Raw genomic sequence first — 20699 nt, 5'->3', positions numbered from 1 at the left:
GAAGTAAACCACAGTCCCATGGAGAAAGGGTAGGGTACAAACACTGGGATTGTTTCACTGTGGTGAAGGAAGAAGCTTTTGGATAATTTTGTGGATTGCAAAGGGCATTTTACAACAATACAAAATAAAAAAAATAAATCCCAGTGATTAAGACCTGAAGTTGAACTGTGATTATAATTTGTCAATTGTCAGTTGTGAAAAATCAAATTAAAAGTAAACATATAATGATTTACAATGCTAGAAATCAAGGCTATGGAAACCAATCAAAGTTCATCTGGGCCACTGCATGAAACACGCTGGGAGAAAAGTGAACTGGACCAATGACTAACTGAGCTGTTCAATCATTCAAAGACAGAAGTAAATCAGGGAGAAGTTGCTACCATCAGCAAAACCAAGGAGTCTGTTCAGGACTTCTAGCCTCTTATCTGGGCAGGGTTCAAAGTCATTGACTGATTTCTTTTTCTGTGTATAAGTTTTGCCTTTCCCTATAAAGGCTCTTCCACAAGGTCACCGTATATGGTGCCCCCTTATTTCTATACCAGATCTCTGACAAGGTCACTGAATGCTTTGCCCTTTTCTCCATGACAGGAGGCAGATAACTGGGATCTGTTCCCCTTCTCTACCTGGGGCACAGCTGGGAGAAAGAGGCTAGAAGCCTAGTAAGAGCATATGAATAAGCCTGTGAGCTAGTGTCTCAGTCAGCTGTGCAGTGTGCTCTGATTGTGTGCGTTCTCTTTCAGGAAGCCAAGTGTGGTTATGTTATCATCCTGATGGCGCTGTTCTGGTGTATGGAAGTCCTGCCATTGGGTGTTACTGCCCTCTTTCCTGTTGTGCTATTCCCGCTCATGAACATAATGGATTCAACTAGCGTAAGAGATCTGGCTCTTGCTTATGTGTGTGTCCGTCAGTCTCTCTGTCTTGGTGTGTCTGGGTGTCTCTCATCTGGTCAGTCCGCAGGGACAGGATGGTTCCAACATGCAGTGTTGAGGAGAAGGAAACTGCATGACTGTCACCCAGAGAGAAGGCTCACAGAATAAAGAATATCTCTGACCACCTGGAATGAATGCTGGATCCAGCTCCGGAAGTGAAACCAAAGGAAAACTATTAGCAGTATTGGATGCATGTAGCTTGCATAACAGTGTCTCTGACCCTCCTTCAGCAAATGTTCTCTCTCTGACTGTCTGGCTTCTTTCTCTGACTCTTTTCTCCTCCCGTTTTCTGTTATAGGTCTGTAGGGAGTATCTGAAGGACACCAACATGCTTTTCATTGGGGGGATGCTGGTGGCCATTGCGGTTGAACACTGGAACCTACACAAGCGCATCGCCCTGCGGGTCTTGTTAATCATTGGGGTCAGACCAGCCCTGTGAGTGAGAACCTCAGAAGGGGTTGGGGTGGGGAGTGGTGAGAAGACCAGATTCACCCAGGGAAGGAGTTTGGAAATCTTTTCGTTCCTGATTCAGGAAAGCACCAAAGTACATGCTGACGTCCATCATTTAAGAGCTTTCTTGACCCAGGCCCTTTGTTTGCATTTGGTTCTCATCTCATTTCAGCCAGAGGAGTATGTGGGGCTTGGGAGTCTCCTGTGTGGAGTGATATAAGTAAGGAACTCCTTTGTTCTCTGATCCATACTGCAGCCAGCTCTCTTTCTTTCCCCTTTCTAGATATTGGCTGGAAGGACTGACTTAATAGGAAACATTTAACATTATGTAGCTAAATGACAGTGAGAAAGGGAACATCATAACCAGAACCATAGAAAAGCACTGTGTTAATGATTACAATCCTGGAATGGGGACTGGAGTATCGGTATTTAAGAGATTAGAAAACCAGGGGCAATTTGGTTTTGAAATGATAATTGTAAGGCAAAATTACAGAGGTCTATAAAATATACAGAGAATGCTAGATAATCCTATCTACTTTGTCCCCTACCACAAGAACAAGGGAACATTTGAGGACATTATAAGACAATAGGATAAAAATAAATAAAACACTTTTGTACACAATTTGTAATTAGCTTGTGTATCTCATTGCTGTAAAATAATGTAGTAAGATCCAAAGGAGGACTAGACTTTTATATGAATCAGAACAGATTCTGCAGTGATAAGAGGTGGGATAAATTACAAAGATTATTGATCCTCAAGCTTAAGGATGTTAACTGATCACTATCTGGGCTCAGAAATAAATTCTCTCCCAGGTGACAGTGTTATACAATTAGCTGTGCCCCCAGGTCACTATCACCCCAATTTCAGATCTGCTCAGCTGGGCAAACTTCATCTCATCTTGTGTTAACTTCATCTCATCCTCTGCTCATGCATCGTGTACATCACAAGACAAAAGTTCTGTGCTGCTCTTCTCCCCTAGTGCTAAGGGCAGGCGCTGTACTTCGTTTCCTAACAGAGAGAGCTCTCTGTCTAAGGAGATCCACCACTGGGAATGCTCACCCTGGCCGTGCCCTGTACCCCAGCCCAGGACACATTAGCTAGTCAACAGCTAATTAAAGCATTTCCCCAGAGGAACAGGCGCTGACAGGACAGTCTTTATACCACAATAAAACCTATACAGAATTCTAGCCACAGCATGGAATGGTCTTCTGTGCAATCACTAATGGATCCTGTCAAACACACTGTTGCAATATGTATCTTTTTCTCCTGGAAACCTCTCCTCCTCTTTTCTCTCCATCCTCTCCTAGGCTCCCTCTTCTTCCCTGACTTTCATCCTCCCTCCTCCCCTGAGAAGAATCCTGGGCTAGTGGTGAATTTACGTGCAAACAAAATCCAGGCCATTAAGTAATTGAGAGACCTGAAGATAATTTTGTCCTTTGTGTCTGTGGGGTGGGAGAGAAATGGAGTAATGGAGCACTTTGAGGAAAGCCTTTGTGCTCTTGACTTCTGAAGTGAGCTTCACATCAATCCTCTTCATTGCAGGCTAATTATGGGCTTCATGTCTGTCACTGCGTTCCTGTCCATGTGGATCAGCAATACTGCCTCCACTGCCATGATGATACCAATAGCCCAAGCTGTACTGGAGCAGCTGCACAAGTCAGAGGAGGAGACCAGTCCAGTTGGGCATGTGGCTGAGAGCATCAACAAAGCCTTTGAGCTGCAGGAGGTGCCAGATAAATCAGATGCCTCTCAAGAGACACAAAAACAAGGTGCGTAGCTGTAGGTGTTTTAGGAGTAAAGGTGTATATGTAGATTCCTTCTCCATCTCCACATTAGGTGCTTCTGGCCTCAACATTCATCTCTGCTTCTAAATTTTAACTTCATAAGGGAGAAAGATGTCTGTGGCATCCAGACTATATCAGAGAAGATTTCTGATATGAGAGAACTCTTTAATCTAGCAAAAAAAGGTATAACAAGACCCAGTGGATGGAAGCTGAAGTCAGAAAAATTCAAACTGGAAATAAGATGCAAATGTAAAATGAGGGTAATTAATCACTGGAGTAACTTTCATAGGGAAGTATCAAATTCTCCATCACTTGGATTCCCTATAGCAAGTTGGTTGTCTTTCTAAAAATATACTGTACCTCGATCACAAATTATTGGGCTTGATACATGGATGGCAGTGTACAGTTCTCTGGCCTGTTTCATTAAGGAGGTCAGGTTGGAAGATCACAATTGTTTCCTACTGGCCTTAAAATCTCTGAATTTGTGAACAAGCAGCTCCCTTTCTTTATCAGCCTTCCTCTTCTATTCTGACCCCTCGATTCTACTCAAGTGCCCTTGAATTTGAATCACAAACCTTTCTTAATCAGGTCCTGATGTGGGATGAGCTGCCAGTTCTCCAGTTGCCTGTGTTCCTGAATGTGTTTTCTTCTCCCACTCCCCCCGCAAAGTTCAGACATTGCTGATTCCAGTTACTAGTGTAGCCACGTGAGGTTATCAAACATCCATATTTTGTGTATTATTCCAATTTTCTCAAAAAAAAACTTTTCCTGGGATTTTGCATCAATGCAAACATTAAATGGGACTGAGGCTCAGGGAACTGCCCTGAAATGACCATGTCTCAATGCCATTTCTCACCTTGGGATAGCCTGTTGTTCCTAAACTGGGAATACTGTGTTGTGCAGGCACAACAACCTTCCCCATTCCTGTCAAGCCCCGCTTGTGCAACTCCTCTCCTGTTCCTGCTTCTGCACCCAGATAACAGACATGTGTTGACAGTGGAGGAAGAGGAGAAACTGAAAGATGTGAAGCAGCTGGAAGAGGAGAAGCACCTGACATTTTGCAAGGGAATGAGCCTCTCTGTTTGTTATGCGGCCAGTATTGGAGGGATCGCAACCCTGACTGGTACTTCCCCCAACCTGGTGATGAAGGGACAGATGGATCAGTGAGTACAGAGGGGTTTGGGACTGCACCCCCAGAATTGCTGTCTGTTAGTAGTAACCTTGGGCTGGGGCTAAGCTGCAGCCAAAGCAGAGAAGGAAAAGGTAAATTTGACGCCATTCTGAGGAAGGGAGAACCCGGACAAGCTCGTTTCGGTCTGGCCCCACAGCCCCCTCTCCTCTCTGGGCACAGATGATGAGGCAGCCGTAGTGGTGACATCTGTTTATACTTCCAGGCTCTTTCCTACCAATAACAATGTGGTGAACTTCGCTTCCTGGTTCATGTTCGCTTTCCCTACCGCGTTACTGTTGCTGGCTCTTTCCTGGATTTGGCTCCAGATAATGTTCTTGGGATTTGAGTAAGTACTTTATGCTCATTAAAACAAATATAAATTGATGTTTCTGCCGTTGATCCTGTCACAGTTTTAGAGTAACTACACCTGTATTCCCTGCTCTGTGATCTGCTCCAGGAGTTCCCAGTCACGTTTCAGGTCTCCAGCCATCTCCTGTTTCTGGGTAGGAATCCTTGTCCAACTCCCTTCTGACCAGGGGTTTTAAGGCCTCACACTCACTGATCTATACTGTGATATCCCTAGCAAGCCAGTCTGCCTAAAGGTCAGCGCCTGGGCTTTGCTTTCTCTCCAAGTCTATTCCCAGTTACAAGTTACCACTCAGATCCTTCTAAGCAAGCATATTTATTCTGAATGTAAAAGCATCCCAGAGAATGCATATAAATACGATAAAAGAAACTACTTGCATGGTAAAAAGCTTACCAGAGGTCACTCCTAACTTCAACATAGGGGTCATTGCCTCAAACCCCACAGCAGTATGTTCCCTGTGTTTACATGTTCATAACAGTCTTTAGATCCAGAACCAGCACCCAGACTGAGCAGATCAGCTGTTTCTTTATACAGCTGGGGTCTTTGATCTCCAATCTGCAGGAACTGGTAATCACCCAGCAGTCACCCTCTCCTTTGGGCATAGCTTCAAAAGGAGGGTTTTGCATAATCAGAGAATTTGTATTATCCACTCCCCAAGAAATCCACTTACCACTTACCCATACAGGTAGGAACTGCAGAGAAATAGTCAAACAAAACAGAGTCCCATTCAATTCCATCAAATGAAGGCAAACTAAATAGTGACACATTTTAAGTGCTTGTATACAAATGATAGTAGTCTAAAGTAGTCTAAGATGGGTGAACTTAAGGGCTTGGTATTAAATGAGGATATTGATATAACAGGCATCACAGAAACTTGGTGGAATGATGACAATCAATGGGAGATGGTAATACCAGGGTACAAAATATGCTCACACTCGTGTGGGAGGTGGCCCTACAAGTGAAAGAAAATATAGAATCAAATATAGTAAAAATCTTAAACGGAGTACCATAGAATCTCTATGGAAAGAAATTCCATGCTTGAATAATAAGCATATAGCAGAAGGAATATACTACTGACTCCCTGACAAGGATGGTGATGGTGACTGTGAAATGCTCAGGGAGATTAGAGAGGCTACAAAAAAAGAAAACCCAAAAATAATGAGCGATTTCAACTATCCCCATGTTGACTACATATATACCACCTCAGAACAGGATGCAGCGATAAACTTTCTAGAATCATTAATGACTCCTTCTTGGGGCAGCTAGTCCTGGAATCCACAAGGGGAGAGGCAGTTCTTGACTCAGTCCTAAGTGGAGCACAGGATCTGGTCCATGAGGTAACTATAGCTGAATTGATAAGTAATAACGGCCATAATGTGGTTAAATTTAACATCCTTGGGGGGGGGGACCAAAGAAACCCACCACTGTAGCATTTAACTTCAGCAAGGGGAACGACACACAAATGAAGAAAGTAGTTGAAAGGAAATTAAAGGGAACAATCCCAAGTGAAATGCCTGCAAGCTGCATGGAAACTCTTTAAAAACACCACACCAAACTAAATGTATACCCCGAATACAAATTAGAAGAAAAAAAAATAGTAAGAAGATCAAAAAATTGCCACTATGCCTGAACAGCAGAGTAAAAGAGGCAGTTAGAGGCAAAAAGGCATCCTTTACTAACTGGAAGGCAAATCCTACTGAGGAAAACAGAAAGGAACATCAACTTTGGCAAGTCAAGTGTAAAAGCATAATTAGGCAGGCCAAAAAGAAGTTAAAGATCAGAGAAAGGGACACAAATACTAACAGCTAAATTTGTAAGTATAGTAGAAGCAGGAAGCCTGCCAAACAATCAGTGGGGGCACTGGAAGATCAAGGTGCTAAAGGAGCACTCAAGAAACTGTAGCCTGATTTGGGGAGGGTTAGTAGGGACAGTGGAATGTATCCACTTAATTTAGTTTTATTTAATAATTAATTTTCTAATTAATAATAATTAATAGATATTAATAATATGGGTATGGCTCGCCAATATGTGTGATCAGAAGATAAAGTTCGTCTTGAATCAGGCTTTACAGAATTTATACAAGGAGATTGGGGTATCTGACAGGAAATTACACTGAGACAAAATTAGTCAATTAAGACCTTTGATTTAAAATCAATGAAACAATAAGTAAAGGTAAAATGTTAAAAGCAGTTTGAGATTACAAAGTTACAAATATCACAGTTCTAAATGCACTCTGCAACAGTAGCATTAGAGTGAATTTCATACCTCTGATAGAGGAAGTATAGTTATGAGTTTTAGCCCTCTATAAACTAAATGCTTAGAAGTGAAGCAGAAATAAGAATTTGTTCATACTTACAACTGTGAAAAGAATTAATACTACGACTTAGTATTGACAGCTTTCGTAGGAGGAAGAGGCTTCGAAGTAGGTTGAGACGATAAGAAAATAGATAGGTGTATCACCCCCCTAATGGTGGATTGTTACCCTTTTTATAGGGAGAAATCCTTCCTCCTATGCCCAAATTTGTCTTTCCCCCATGGAAAGGTGAGAGTACCTGTTTTCATAGGCTGACCTTTTGTGTGCGTATTAATGACAGATATGTACGCATCTGCGGTATATATGTGTGAAATTTGTGGGCAGAAATTCCCCCGTTTTTACCCTATCTAGGTGAAAGGTTAGCAGACATTCAAAAGGTCCCTAGACATTTTGCGTAGGTTTGTCTCCTATTATTACTTTTCTGAGTAAGGGTCTTAAAGGTTGCTTTCAGCGTCACAGAGGAAATTGGCCAGGATGTCTGGCCTAGAAGTTTCTAGGTATCTTGCATTACAGCTTATTGTAAATAATTCTATTAATCTATGCAGCCTACACACTTTTATCAAAAAGACATTTTATACAGACCAACAGATTAATCCTCAGGGCTACAAAACACAAGACCATTGCGGAGAAGCTAAATGAATTCTTTGCATCAGTCTTCACTGCAGAGCTTGTGAGGCAGATTCCCACACCTGAGCCATTCTTTTTAGGTGATAAATCTGAGGAACTGACCCAGATTGAGGTGTCAGTAGAGGAGGTTTTGGAACAAACTGATAAATTAAACAGTAAGAAGTCACCAGGGCCAGAGAGTATCACTCAAGAGTTCTGAAGGAACTCAGGAAACTGGAGAACTCCTAACTGTGGTGTGTAACCTATCACTTAAATCAGCCTCTGTACCAGATTTTTCAAAAAGGCTCCAGAGCTGCTCCTGGCAATTACAGGCCAATAAGCCTAACTTCAGTACCAGGTAACTATAATAAAGAACAGAATTATCAGACATATAGATGAATAAGATATGTGGGGGAAGAATCAACACAGCTTTTGAAAAGGGAAATCATCCCTCACCAATCTATTCAAATTCTTTTAGGGTATCAACAAGCATATGGACAAGGGTGATTCAGTTGATATAGTGTACTTGGATTTTCAGAAAGCCTTTGACAAGGTCCCACACTACAAGCTTTTACGCAAAATGAGCAGTCATGGGATAAGAGGGTAGGTCCTCTCATGGATCAGTAACTGGTTAAAAGATAGGAAACAAAGGGTCGGAATAAATGGTCAGTTTTCACAATGGAGAGAGGTAAATAAGAGGGTTCAGGGCCGGCGCTTCCATTAGGTGACCCTAGGCAGTCGCCTAGGGTGCCAGGATTTGGGGGGCGGCATTCTGTGCGCTCCCCATGGGGCGCAAGGGAGCTTCCGTTTCCATCGTGCCGCCGAAGAAGGACCTTCTGCCGACGTGCTGCAGAAAACAGCGGCAGGCAACTGAGCAGCTCAATGACTGCCACTGTCGCCTGCAGCATTTCGGTGGAGGGTCCTTCTTCGGCGGCACGACGGGAGTGGAACTGGAAGCTCCCACGTGCCCCATGGGGAGCGCACAAAATGCCACCTCCCAAATCCTGCCTAGGACGCCAGAAACTCTGGCGCCGCTCCTGGGAGGGTCCCCAGGGATCTGTACTGGGACCAGTCCTACTCAACATATTCATAAAGGATCTAAGAAAAGGGGTGAACAGGGAGGTGGGCAAAGTTTGCAGATGATACTAAATTACTCAAAACAGTTAAGCCAAAGATGATTGTGAAAAGTTACAACGGGATCTCCCAAAACTGGGCAACAAACCAGCAGATGAAATTCAGTGTCAATAACTGCAAAGTTATGCCCGTTGGAAAACAGAATCCTAACTATACATATCCAATTATGGGATCTAAATGAGCTGATACCTCTTAAGAGAACTATCCACGATGACACCGAGATCTCTATCTGAAAACATGTGCTCAGTGTGCAGCAGCAGTCAAAAAAACTAAGAGTATGTTAGGAACCATTAGGAAAGAGATAGATAATAAGAGAGAAAATATCATAATGCCACTATATAAATAAATCCTTGGTAGGCCCACACCTTGGTACTCCAATCAGTTCTGATTGCCCCACCTCAGAAAAGATACATTAGTATTGAAAAAGGTACAAAGAAGGGCAACAAAAACGAATCGGGATATGGAATAGATTCCGTATGAGGAGAGAGTAAAAAGACTGGGACTGTTCAGCTTAGAAAAACAACAACTAAGGGGGGGATACAACAGAGGCCTATAAAATGGTGACTGGTGTGGAGGAAGTGAATAGGGAAGTGTTATTTACTCCTTCTCCTAACACAAGAACCAGGGGCCACTGGATGAAATTAATAAGGAGCAGATGTAAGAGACAAGGAAGTATTTCTTCATACAAAGCACAGTCACCCTCTGGAACTCGTTGCCAGGAGAAGTTGTAAAGGCGAAAGGATTAACTGGGTTAAAAAATAACTAGATCAGTTCCTGGAGGCCAGGCCCATCAATCGCTATTAGCCAGGCTGGGCAGGGACACAGCCCATGCCCTGGGTGTCCCTAAACCTCTGACTGCCAGAAGCTGGATGACAGGGGAGGGATCACTTGATAACTGCCCAGTTCTGCTCATTCCTTCTGAGACATCTAGCACCAGCCACTGTCGGAAGACAGAATACTGGGCTAGATGGACCATCTCTGACCCATATACCATTCTGATGCTCTTATGAAGTCAGGGCACCTAACCCCTCCCATCCGTTGTGCTGCTGTGGCTATATTTCTGTTTTTAGCGCACTTGTCTGATCAGATCTAGCCTGGGAATGTCTTCCCAAACTGGAAATTACATCTCCACCCCAAAGCGTAGCAATACCTTTTGTCTCTCCCATCTTAACCCCCGTCTCCCAACACCTTTGAGCCCACTTGCCTCTCCAGCTACTGCCCTTTTCCCCTGTCATCTCTAAGCTCACTGAATGCACTGTTTACAATCGCGATCTTGAGTTCCTCTCCTCCAATTCCATCCTAGACCCTCTCCAATCTGGCTTCTGCCAACTTCCACTCCACCGAAACCACTCTTGGCAAAGTCTCTCATGACCTGTTCCCAGCCTGTCTGTCATTCAGGTGCATAATCTTGGCATCATCTTCAACAACTAGATCTTCACATCCAGACTATGTCTAAATCTTGCTGATTCTTTCTGCGTGACATCTCTAAGATGAAACTGTTCCTATTCATCCACACAGCTAATACTCTTAGCGTCTTGCATCTCCGTCACCATAACAATCTGTTCTCTCATCTTGACAAATGCAGTCTTGCCCTGCTCCTATCCATTCAGAATGCTGCTGCAAAGATCACTTTCCTAGCTGGTTGCTATAAGCATGTCCTCCCTCTTCTTGAATCCTTCCACTGGCTCCCCTCTTCTCTGTCGCATCATACAAAAGCTGCTTGTCTTCACTTCACAGACCCCACCTGTCATCTTTTATTCACTACTGAAATGTCAGCAGCATTCTGAATGGATAGGAGCAGGGCAAGACTGCAATGGGCCCATGATGTCAGTCTCCATTGCCCACTTGTTCAATGTTCAAACAAGGCCCTTGATGCTTTCTCCCAGGCTGCTCCTCACACTGGTGAGGATCTGTCCATATTCATTCTCAAAGCTACCTCATTCTCTGCCTTCAAATCCCTCCTCAAAATGCTCCTTTGCCTCAATGCCTACAAAAAACTTGACACCAGTTAACCTGATGGTGCACTGAGACCACAGCTGCCCATTTTCTCATTGTTTCCTTGTTCCCACCATCTCTCTCTCTCTCTCTGTCCATCTAGTGTCTTTTGTCTCACATTTAGCCTGTACACTCTTTGGCACAGGGACTGGCTTTTTAGTCTGTGCCTGTGCAGCACCTAGCACAATGGGGTCCTGGTCCCTGACGAGGGCTCCCAGGCGCTATGGTCATACAAATCAATAATATGGTTTTGGCACTCCGAGAAATGCAGACTTTGGATGCCAATTCAGTATGTTCTTTTAAATGCTGCAGATACCCAGGGAATTGCTATGACATCTGCTTCTCTGTTTTATTCTAGCTTTCGGAATAATTTCGGTTGCGGAGGTAATGCGTCTATGAAGGCTAAGCAGAAAATGGCTTACAAGATTATCAAGGACGAGCACAAGAAGCTGGGCCCCATGAGATTTGCAGAGATAGCTGTCACAGTCCTCTTCTTATTATTGGTGGTGCTTTGGTTTACCAGAGACCCTGGGTTCATCCCAGGCTGGGCAACTAATGTCTTCAACAAGAATGGCGAAAGGTATAATTGCTTTTCCCATTCCCCCCAAACAGCAGCCAAACACTGAACAGTAGAGATCCAGTATGGGCGTGCGGGAGAGTATCCTGCCTTCTCACCTGCTCAAACCACATTGGCTGTCTGTTCCCATCTGGATAAATCCTGCATAGTCTGTGGCCTAGCCTTTCAGCAGTACCATGCCTAATCCAGATGTAAAATCTTGCCCCAGATTGTGCTGCCCTAGCTCCTTCAATACCCCTGCCAAACGTACTAGACTCATTTCTGGATCAATCTCTTGCAGTTATGTGACTGATGCGACAGTTGTCATCTTCATTTCACTTCTGATGTTTCTAATCCCTTCAGAGATCCCCACCTATCTATGTCATAATAGGGCACAGCAAGCGCCACAACAAGGTAAGAACTAGCTCAGTACATCAGAAAATCGCAATAGGACACAGGAAGTTTCCCTGCATCTTGGATTTACAAGGGGAATTTCAAACACTGAACAATTCCAAGGAGCCAAAGGATAGTGCTGGGGATGTAACTTCAGAGCTGTTTGTGGTTTCCTGCAGGACTGAAATTATATGCTTTCCACTGTGCAGTTCGCTGATCACAGAATGATTCCGTTTCTGGTGCATCTGATGAAGTGGGTTTTAGCCCACAAAAGCTTATGCCCAAATATGTGTGTTAGTCTCTAAGGTGCCACAAGTGCTCCTCATTCTTTTTGCTCAGCAAAGGGAATTATATGCATGAATCATCACTGCTGAAGCTGGAGAGTCAAGGAGGAGATATAAGATTTCCTGGGAGGATATTTAGCAGCTCTGAGGATATGTTCCCAAACATCTAGTCCATTCTTCCACCTTCTGGGGGTGAGGGCGAGTTCCCTACGACTTACTCACTAGTGTTTTCTCTAGTCTAGTTTTAAAAGTTTGAAGTGATGAAGCTTCCGTCACTTCCGTTAGGAGACAATCCCACGGTCTAGTAGATCTCACTGATCGGAAGTTTTTCCCCTACCCCATCCCATGTTGCTCCAGCTCTCCACTCCCAAGAAGTGGGGAGTCTCACAGGCATCAGACCCTAGTAGTGTTGCTGTGTCTTAGAACAAACTCTCAGCTACACTAGGAGCATGGAGCTGAGGGAAGGGCTATATTGTGGGCACTGTTGCTGTTTGTCAGGGGAGCAATGTGCACCAAAGCAACTAAAGGAACAGCTGGACCAATGTCCACAAAGCTGCTGCAGCTTACACTTTCCCCTTGTCCTTGGGAGTGGAGTGCAGAGATGCTCTCTGGATGTGCTCTCCATCCCTGTGGCTCACAGATTGGTTCTGGATTTTAGATAGCACAAGGCAGATTCCAGTGCTCCCTGCTCTCTTGGACTGGAAGACGGTTAATCAGAAGATGCCTTGGAACATTGTGATTTTGCTGGGAGGTGGCTTTGCCCTGGCCAAAGGCAGTGAGGTAATTTCATCTCTCTGCTTACCAGAAACATTCATCTAACTGGACAAGGTTTTATTTTGTCCTTTTATTTTTGTTTGCACCCTGTGGAACACCAGAGGGCACTCTGGTAGCACCAAATGCCCATTCTCTCAGCTGGAGACCAGCATTAAGAACATGTCTTGTGCTCGCTCCTGAGTTTCTATTGCTGCTGTGCACAGGTGACACAGCCACTACCCACGGAGGCAGAACAACTAACTGTGATTCTGAGCAGGGGACACATGCGGGAAGGGTCAAACACATCAAATAATGCAAGTCAATGATGATTTATTGTCATGACAAGCTGCCCAACTGTTGCCAAAGTGTGAGGAGGCTCAGGCAGGCAAGATCTGCCATGATGGGATTCCAAATGATTTCAGGCTTCTTTACTGTTCAGTGCTGTATCTGTGCAATGCAGCATTGCCACCTAGTAGCCAGCTGGGCTAAAGGCCGCCTGATGCAGACACCTCCCATTAAACAGAAGTTGTACAGCAGGCGTGACTTGCATCCCCATATACATTTGTTAGCAAGGGTGGCTGTGAAATGGAATAGAAAAGAACAGAATGAAAATGGTAGAACGTAGAGCAGAGTCTAAGTCAGAAGACTTTTCCACTGTGATTCGGAGAACATTATGAGTAGCAATATATGCAACTGATGGGCCAACCATGGACAACTTGTTCCTCTCTCACCTCAGATTTGGAAACCAAATGTTGGAAACTGATGTAGAACAATGAGATACTGAATTGAATTCAACGTAAGAAAGCACCATGTCTAACAAATAGTCATTTGTTTTGTGGTAACAACGAGAAGCCCCAGTCGGGGATTAGGACCCTATTTTGCTAGGCATTGCACACACCGATAACAAAAAGATGTTCATATAACACAAGAAACAATGGGTGGCTACTCCAAACAGATGGTGCGGTGAAACACATGGAAACAGCGAGAGGATGATGATTAGTGTAGTAAAGCAATGGTCGCAGCCTGGTTACAGTACTGTGCAGATGTTAATGGGGAACTACCCACATACATCAGAGGTGGCATAGGAGAAATTGATTATGGAACAATCTGATGAATAGGAAATAAAGACCTGCACTACTGGTGGTCCAGAAGAGGTGGCTGATGGCTCCGTGCTGTGTAAGAGAGAATAAAGAAAGCAGGGATAGGCCACGAAGGAAGTTACAGGCGAAGAGAAGTTGTTTGTGTTTGATGTGGTGGGAAAAAGGGAGCCAGTGAAAGGCTACAAAGAGTGAGAGGACGTGGTCTGAGTGACAAGGCAGGAAGATCACCTTAGCGGAAGAGCTTTTAATGGATTTGGAGGGGCTGGAGGGGTAAGGTGGCATTTGTCAATACCAGAAAGGAGGAGGTCATAGTAGTCAAGATGTGAGATGAGAATGCGTGAAAGTTTTAGCTGTGTGGACAGAGGAAAGGCTGAATCACAGAGATGTTTTTCAGGAAGAAGCAGCAAGATATAGACATGGTCAGGGTGTGTGAGTCTACAGAGACAGCTAAGTCAAAACCGATGTCCAACTTACAGGCCTGAGGAACAGAGCAGATGCTGGTATTGTCCACAGTCACTGAGAAAGGAAGGAGGAGGGGTCAGAAGGAGTAAGAACTCATTTTTGACTATGTTGCATTGAAGTTGGCAGCTGGACCCCCACAATGGCCTGTCAGAAAGAGGGGCTGAGATTGTTATGTGGACAGGAGACCGGTCCAAGCAGTGATCACGTACCACTAATGCCCTGCACAGTGTAATGGGAAAGAGCCCCTTTAGATCAATAAAGGACAATGCAGTATTCTTTCCCTCTCAGTGGCGTTAGGATGAAAAAAGTGTGTGTGTCTTATTCATTCCCTTGAGTTCTGTTGCCTGTGAATAAAGACGAGCTGCTTTTCTCCAGAGAGCAGTGAGTGAGGCAGTGGGATTGGCAGGGGAAATATGTTTACTGAGTGTAGCTCATTATGGCACTTGCCCCAGGACGTGTCCACGGTGCTGACTGACCTCTCTCCATCCCTCTCTTTCAGGAATCTGGTTTGTCTGAATGGTTAGGTAACAAACTGACCCCTTTGCAGAATATCTCATCTCCCGCTATTGTTTTGCTGTTATGTCTCCTGGTTGCCACTTTCACTGAATGCACCAGTAATGTGGCTACCACCACCCTCTTCCTTCCTATACTGGCTTCCATGGTAAGTGCCACCTTTTCAGATTGCTTCTGCAGGAAAAGTAAAAGAACCTTCAATCATGTTCCAAGTACAAACCAGTTACTCAAAAACTCTAACAGCCAACCACAGGCTTGTGTCCTTGGTCACGTGATAAGGTTTAGGATATAGATATATTACATATATTCTTTCTAAAATAATGTGTGCAGGTGAAAACCACAGGACTGATAGGCCAGGCAACTGCAGTCCTTTTATTCACAGCGAAGGCAACGGCAGTGTTAACTTCCCCCTACCACCACATCAGTGTGCATCATCGTAACCTGCCAGGATCACCTCTAGGGGTGACAGCATAGATCAGTCTCCATGGTCCAGACAAACCTTTGCAGCTCCACTGAGAGTGGCTATAAGGAGACCACTAGTACCAAGTGTGGGGGTAGTTTTATGATGTGAAAATCTGGCCCCAGCGGGAACTGGAGTAAGAATCACTAGACTTATTTTGCATAAGACCCTGAACAGTATGACCTGTAATTCTTCACTGAAGACAGCCAAATTCCCCCTTACCCAACCACTGCCCCTCAGAGCTTGGGGGCTCTCTCTTTCAAGTGGTACATTTACTTAGCTCTTGACATATGACTTGGATGACTTTTTCCCTTTGTTCACTGACTCTGGATTGGACTGTGATAATTGTGATTAATAATGTATATTACAGTAGTGGCCAAATGCCCCAAGCAGGATCAGGGCCCTGTGTGCTAGTCACAAGGAGCTCCTGCTTCCTGAGCACAATGGGAGTGACTGGAAGCCTCTGAAGCAGGATGGAAAGTGTCCTGGAGTGTCTGGGAAAGGGAAAGGTGGGGCATGTGTCATGGCTAAACACAGCCAGATTCTTCTGGCCCAGACTCCTTGTGAACTGTGCTGGTATTAAAACTGTCTCCGTTCTCACCTCCTGCACAGGCTCAAGCCATCTGCCTCAATCCACTCTACGTCATGCTGCCATGCACACTCTCAGCATCACTGGCATTCATGCTCCCAGTGGCGACTCCTCCCAATGCCATTGCCTTCTCCTATGGACAGCTCAAGGTTACTGACATGGTGAGCAGCAGGGCACCCCTCCGATTTTCACTTACACTGGTTTTTACCTTTCTCCTTTTTTGTCTTAGTTTTTCCTTGACAAGGTATTACAGAGCGGATTGTACCCTGCTAAAATCAAATGGAATAAAGAGCACAGGCCTGTGCATTAACATAGGTCACCGTGACCATGGAGTACACTCTGAGCACTATGAACAAGAACTGCTATTGAGCTCTTAGAAAACAGTCAGAGACACTGCATGGAAAGAGTTTCTTAGGGTGCTCCAACAGCACCCGGAATTGATGGGAAATGGACATGTGTAGCTATGCAGATAAACTAAATACAAACTGTGGTAATGGCAGAAGGGTTCCTATCATGCTGCTCTTCTGCACAGTCTTCTGCATAGCTTAAGCAAAGCCTCAGATGTTTGTCTCTGCCAGTTATTCAGTGCATTCTACCATGGCTGGACGTGCCTCTCTCATGATAGCACAGAAAGAGGAGGGCCTCTTTATAATTGACATATAAGGGCAGCAGCGTTGCCCTCCCAAAGTGAACGTCAAATTTAGATGCCAAATCAAGAAAGTTCTGCGTAAGTGTGTGGCTGAGATTCCAGGTCTTCTGAAAAGATTTAGCCCTATCCAAATAAATACTCGAAGTCTTCTGAACAGCTAGGATATGGAGCCCAGTTTACTCTGATGTGAATGAGGTTTTGGAAAGAAAACCAGATGAATGGTCTGGGTTAAGTGATTTAGCGTCAGCTACAGGCAAAAACAGTGGTATTGAAATTAACCTCTTGGGTTTAATTTATGACAGACGAAAGGCCCAGAGCTGCTTAAAGGGGCTCTGAGGTTCCCAGAGCAAGCTGGGGGAGAATTGCCCCCAGTGCAGGAACTGAGGAGCACAGCCACAGACTGTACTGTGAGGATCCCTCACAAGACCTGCTATGGGGCCATGCTGGTAGCACTGGGAGAGGTGTGCTGGAGGAGAGGCCACAGCTCCACAACACTATGCAGGGGCCACTCCAGCCTTCAGAGCAGCTCACAATTGGGAAGGCACAAAGGTGGCATAAAGTCATCTCCGGCTTCCCTCCCCCCAGGCTGAGAACTGTGTGGTCTGCCTCAAAGAGGCTCCACTCAGAATCCGATCCCTTGATTCCTGTTTGTTTGCTCTGCACACTGCTACTGGAATCAAGGGATCCCAAATTTACAACCCCTTCCCCACCTGGGCCTCTATATCCCCAGCACAAAGCTGAGCCATTCCACCCAGGCCATCTTCCTCAGATGGACATGGCTGCCCAGCCTGCGTGCCAGAATAAGGATCTACAGATCAAGCCACAAAAGCAGTCCATACAAACTCCCTACTCCTGATCAGCAGAGCAGAAAGAAAAACAGACTTAGTTCAAGTATTGACACTGTTTCTTTACAATTCTAGGCTAAAGCTGGGAGTGTTCTCAACATCATGGGAGTCCTGACAATCATGTTAGCCATAAACACCTGGGGCTACCCCTTGTTCGATTTGAACCACTTTCCAGTATGGGCAAACAGCACGTCAGCAGCTTCCTGTAAATAATACAGATGAACAATGAAACCAATTGCTGTGTTTGATGGAGCAGTATTGTTCACTCTGACCAGCAGCACCATCTACTCAAGCTTTGGTGGACCAGACACAACATCTAGAAACAAAGTCACCCAGATGTTAACAGCAACACAATTATCTGACTCTTCTGCTGTATGCAAAAGATATAGCCTTGCGCTGTGCAACCCTTGCTGGAGTCCCCAGGCTACCTCTCTCTTGAGAGCCAGTGGGAAATTTTCCCCAGTATCAGGCACATCCATTGGCTCTCAGATTTTGACTGCAAATTCAGTGTTTGTTTTGAGTGTGCAAGAAGAGGAAAGGACGTGTGACAGAGAAGTGTATGTAAGAGGGTGGAAGGAGACATTTGCACCTGATGTTGTGTACGCAACTGTGTGTGTTTGAAACCTCTGTTTGTAGGTACAGACCTCTCTGTGTATGTGTGCTTGTGCATGGTGAACATAAAACGGTAAGTGTGATCTGCAAGCACTCCGGCAATGTATGTATTGTAACAGTTATGGACAAATCAAAACACTAGCTAGCCCATTCTATTGCTCCGTAATTTATTTATTTTAAATTCACTCTGTAGTTGAAGTTCATAAGAGCTTCTGAAAGTAAGAGGCTGTTTTCACTAGAACATCAATCCTATGACTATTTATGGAGGCTCAAAAACTATGCAGGGGGAGACTATTTTTTTGTCAAGGTCCAAATTTGTTGGTCAATGTATAGTCAAGGTCCAAACTCCAGAGAAAATAACAAAAACAACAACAACAAACCAACAATAATAATGATAATAATAAGTACACAGAAAGATTTTGGGGTCCATTCAAAAGTGTCTGGCAGTCCAGATTTGGCCCACGGGCCGCCTGTTGACTACCCCTGCTGTAACAACATGACAAACTCTAGCATTCTCCTGAGAATGGGAAAATTCTTGTTTCCTAACGTATTGGTTGAATTAAAGAATGTGTATGCAATCCTACATTTTGGCTAGTTTTTCTATAAGAAACCAATCTTTCTGCTGTCATCTTGCACATATCAGCTCCCCAAACCCTTGCCCCTCTCCCCATGGCAGAACCAGCATAACCAACATTTCTTTTAACACCAAGGAAACAATTATGGAATATCCCTTGGTTTTCAGATTTCAGGTCAAATTGCAGAAGTGCCTACGTGACGTAGGAACGTAAGCATGCACTGACTTTCAGTGGGATGTACTACATTTCAAAGGGGAAGATTTTAAATGATGTGTAGGCGCCTAACAATGTACATAGGCACCTGGTGGGATTTTCAAAAGCACCTAAACAGGTTAGATGCTTAACAGCCACTGAAACTGAAATCAATGAGAGTTTAGCATCTAACCTACTTAGGTGCCTTTGAAAATTCCATCAAGTGCCTATGTGTGTCTCTAAGCACCAAAATACCTTTGAAAGCCTGGCCCAAAGTCATATAGGCACTTCTGAAAATGTTACCTTTCATCTCTCGATTTACCGTGTCCACTAGAGAGAAGATGGACAGTACTATTTATCTCTGGGAGGAGGGGAGTATATCATAATCACCACGGCCATTGGTAGGGAAATGCAGAATGTTATCTGCAAATTGTTGAGAGAGAAACCATTGTCTCATACAGAAGCCATACCTAATGCAGGAAAGAGCACAGAGAAATGGAAAATCAAGATTCATTTTGACAGGCCACTTCCTTGCCAGACTTTGGGAAAATCAGGCTACAGGTTCACAGAACACTCCTGATGTATTTGCATAAAATCTGCCTTGTTCAGGAATTCCTGCACCACACACCCTTCCCCCCACTCCCACCCCTCCAGGTTTGATTGTAATCACACAGCTGGTAAAACAAGTATCAGTCTACAGGTACACAATGTGCCAGCTGGAGAGCAGGTGCCACTAAAACCGTAGGCTAGAAAGGGTTTATCCTGCTCTGCTAATGACCTGCCATTTCATTTGTGTGCAGTATTAGAAGTCAGATGACCTTACCCATCTGGCAGGATACAGATTTATACAAACAAATATTTGATGCCACCTACCAAGATCCCGGCAGTCTGCACAGGGAGGGTTTATGATTTGCTCATGCACTTACTTCTGTAGTCTTGTGTGAGATGACTACAATAGCCAATGCCTTATTCAGAGAAGGAATCTTCTCCTCCTCCTTCAAATATGCAGTAATTCTACCCATACTGAAGAAACCCACTCTGTATACATTAATTCTAGCCATGCACCATCCTGTGTCAAGCCTTCCATTCCTGAACGAGCCCATGGAGAAGCTAGCCAAAGGCTAACTGCAAGTTCATCTAACTGAAGCCTGGATTCAAGCCAGGACATGAGTTGGAAACAGCTTCAGTGGCACCAATGGAAGGTTTCCTGTTACCTATGGATGGAGGGCAGACATCTGTTCTCTCCCTTCTGCACCTCTCTGCAATATTCAGCCAATACACTCTCAACCAATTGTCTCACCTAAGAGAAGCAGCAGTGCTCCAGGGGAACGTGATAAAATGCCTTAAGTATTTCCTGGAGGGGACACAGAGTACGGATGAGAAACAGCACCTCTGTCACTGGACCACTCACTTGTGGAGTCCCGCAAGGATTCTCCCTCCAGTTGTATTCAGCACATACATGCAGCGTCTAGATGAAACAGTAACCCAACATGGGCCTAAGTGTCAGCAATATGTAGATGACTCAAATGACACACATCTCTACTTATCCTTCACAATGTACAACTCTACTATTACCACCAAGATGGCTCAGTGCTTGGAGAAGATCAGCTCATAGATGAAGAACAGTTGGTTGAAGCTGAATCCAAGTAAAATGGAGGTGGGCTGGTGGGCAGAAGAAAGCACTTTGTGGCGTTTGCTGCCACAGTATCACCTCCTTTGGTTAAGATACACACCCATAACTGGTGTGCTCCTGGCTTCCTCACTGATGCTAAGCATCTTCCACATGTAGTAACACTTTCTGCCTTCTCTTGTTGTCTAGAACATTCTGTCCTATTCTGGTGGATGATGACTTGGTTTTAGTTATACATGCCTTGGTCACCTCTTGTCTGGACTACAGCAATCATACCTGGGCACAAAGCCATCAATCCTAAGGAAACTCCAACCAGAACAGAACACATCTCCTCA

At 44.5% G+C, this 20699-nt stretch overlaps 1 protein-coding gene across 3 annotated transcripts in view; it reads left to right on the top strand.

Moving 5' to 3' along the window:
• Nucleotides 1–18501, top strand: part of SLC13A2 (solute carrier family 13 member 2) — a 29502-nt gene extending 11001 nt beyond the window's left edge. For all 3 annotated transcript variants that reach the window (XM_039508175.1, XM_039508176.1, XM_039508177.1), the window contains 11 exons: nucleotides 741–869; nucleotides 1228–1364; nucleotides 2923–3149; nucleotides 4141–4327; nucleotides 4559–4681; nucleotides 11110–11331; nucleotides 11609–11721; nucleotides 12643–12764; nucleotides 14799–14960; nucleotides 15885–16022; nucleotides 17431–18501. In XM_039508175.1, the coding sequence (XP_039364109.1) occupies nucleotides 771–869; nucleotides 1228–1364; nucleotides 2923–3149; nucleotides 4141–4327; nucleotides 4559–4681; nucleotides 11110–11331; nucleotides 11609–11721; nucleotides 12643–12764; nucleotides 14799–14960; nucleotides 15885–16022; nucleotides 17431–17568 (1668 nt within the window). In that variant the 5' untranslated portion in view covers nucleotides 741–770 and the 3' untranslated portion in view covers nucleotides 17569–18501. The remainder of the gene's footprint in view (nucleotides 1–740; nucleotides 870–1227; nucleotides 1365–2922; nucleotides 3150–4140; nucleotides 4328–4558; nucleotides 4682–11109; nucleotides 11332–11608; nucleotides 11722–12642; nucleotides 12765–14798; nucleotides 14961–15884; nucleotides 16023–17430) is intronic.
• The last annotated feature ends 2198 nt before the right edge of the window (nucleotides 18502–20699 follow it).

This window comes from Mauremys reevesii, linkage group 20 (genome assembly GCF_016161935.1).
Source record: "Mauremys reevesii isolate NIE-2019 linkage group 20, ASM1616193v1, whole genome shotgun sequence".
NCBI lineage: Eukaryota > Metazoa > Chordata > Testudines > Geoemydidae > Mauremys > Mauremys reevesii.
The sequence above is the reverse complement of the archived record's forward strand: the minus strand, read 5'-3'. Positions and strand labels throughout refer to the sequence as shown.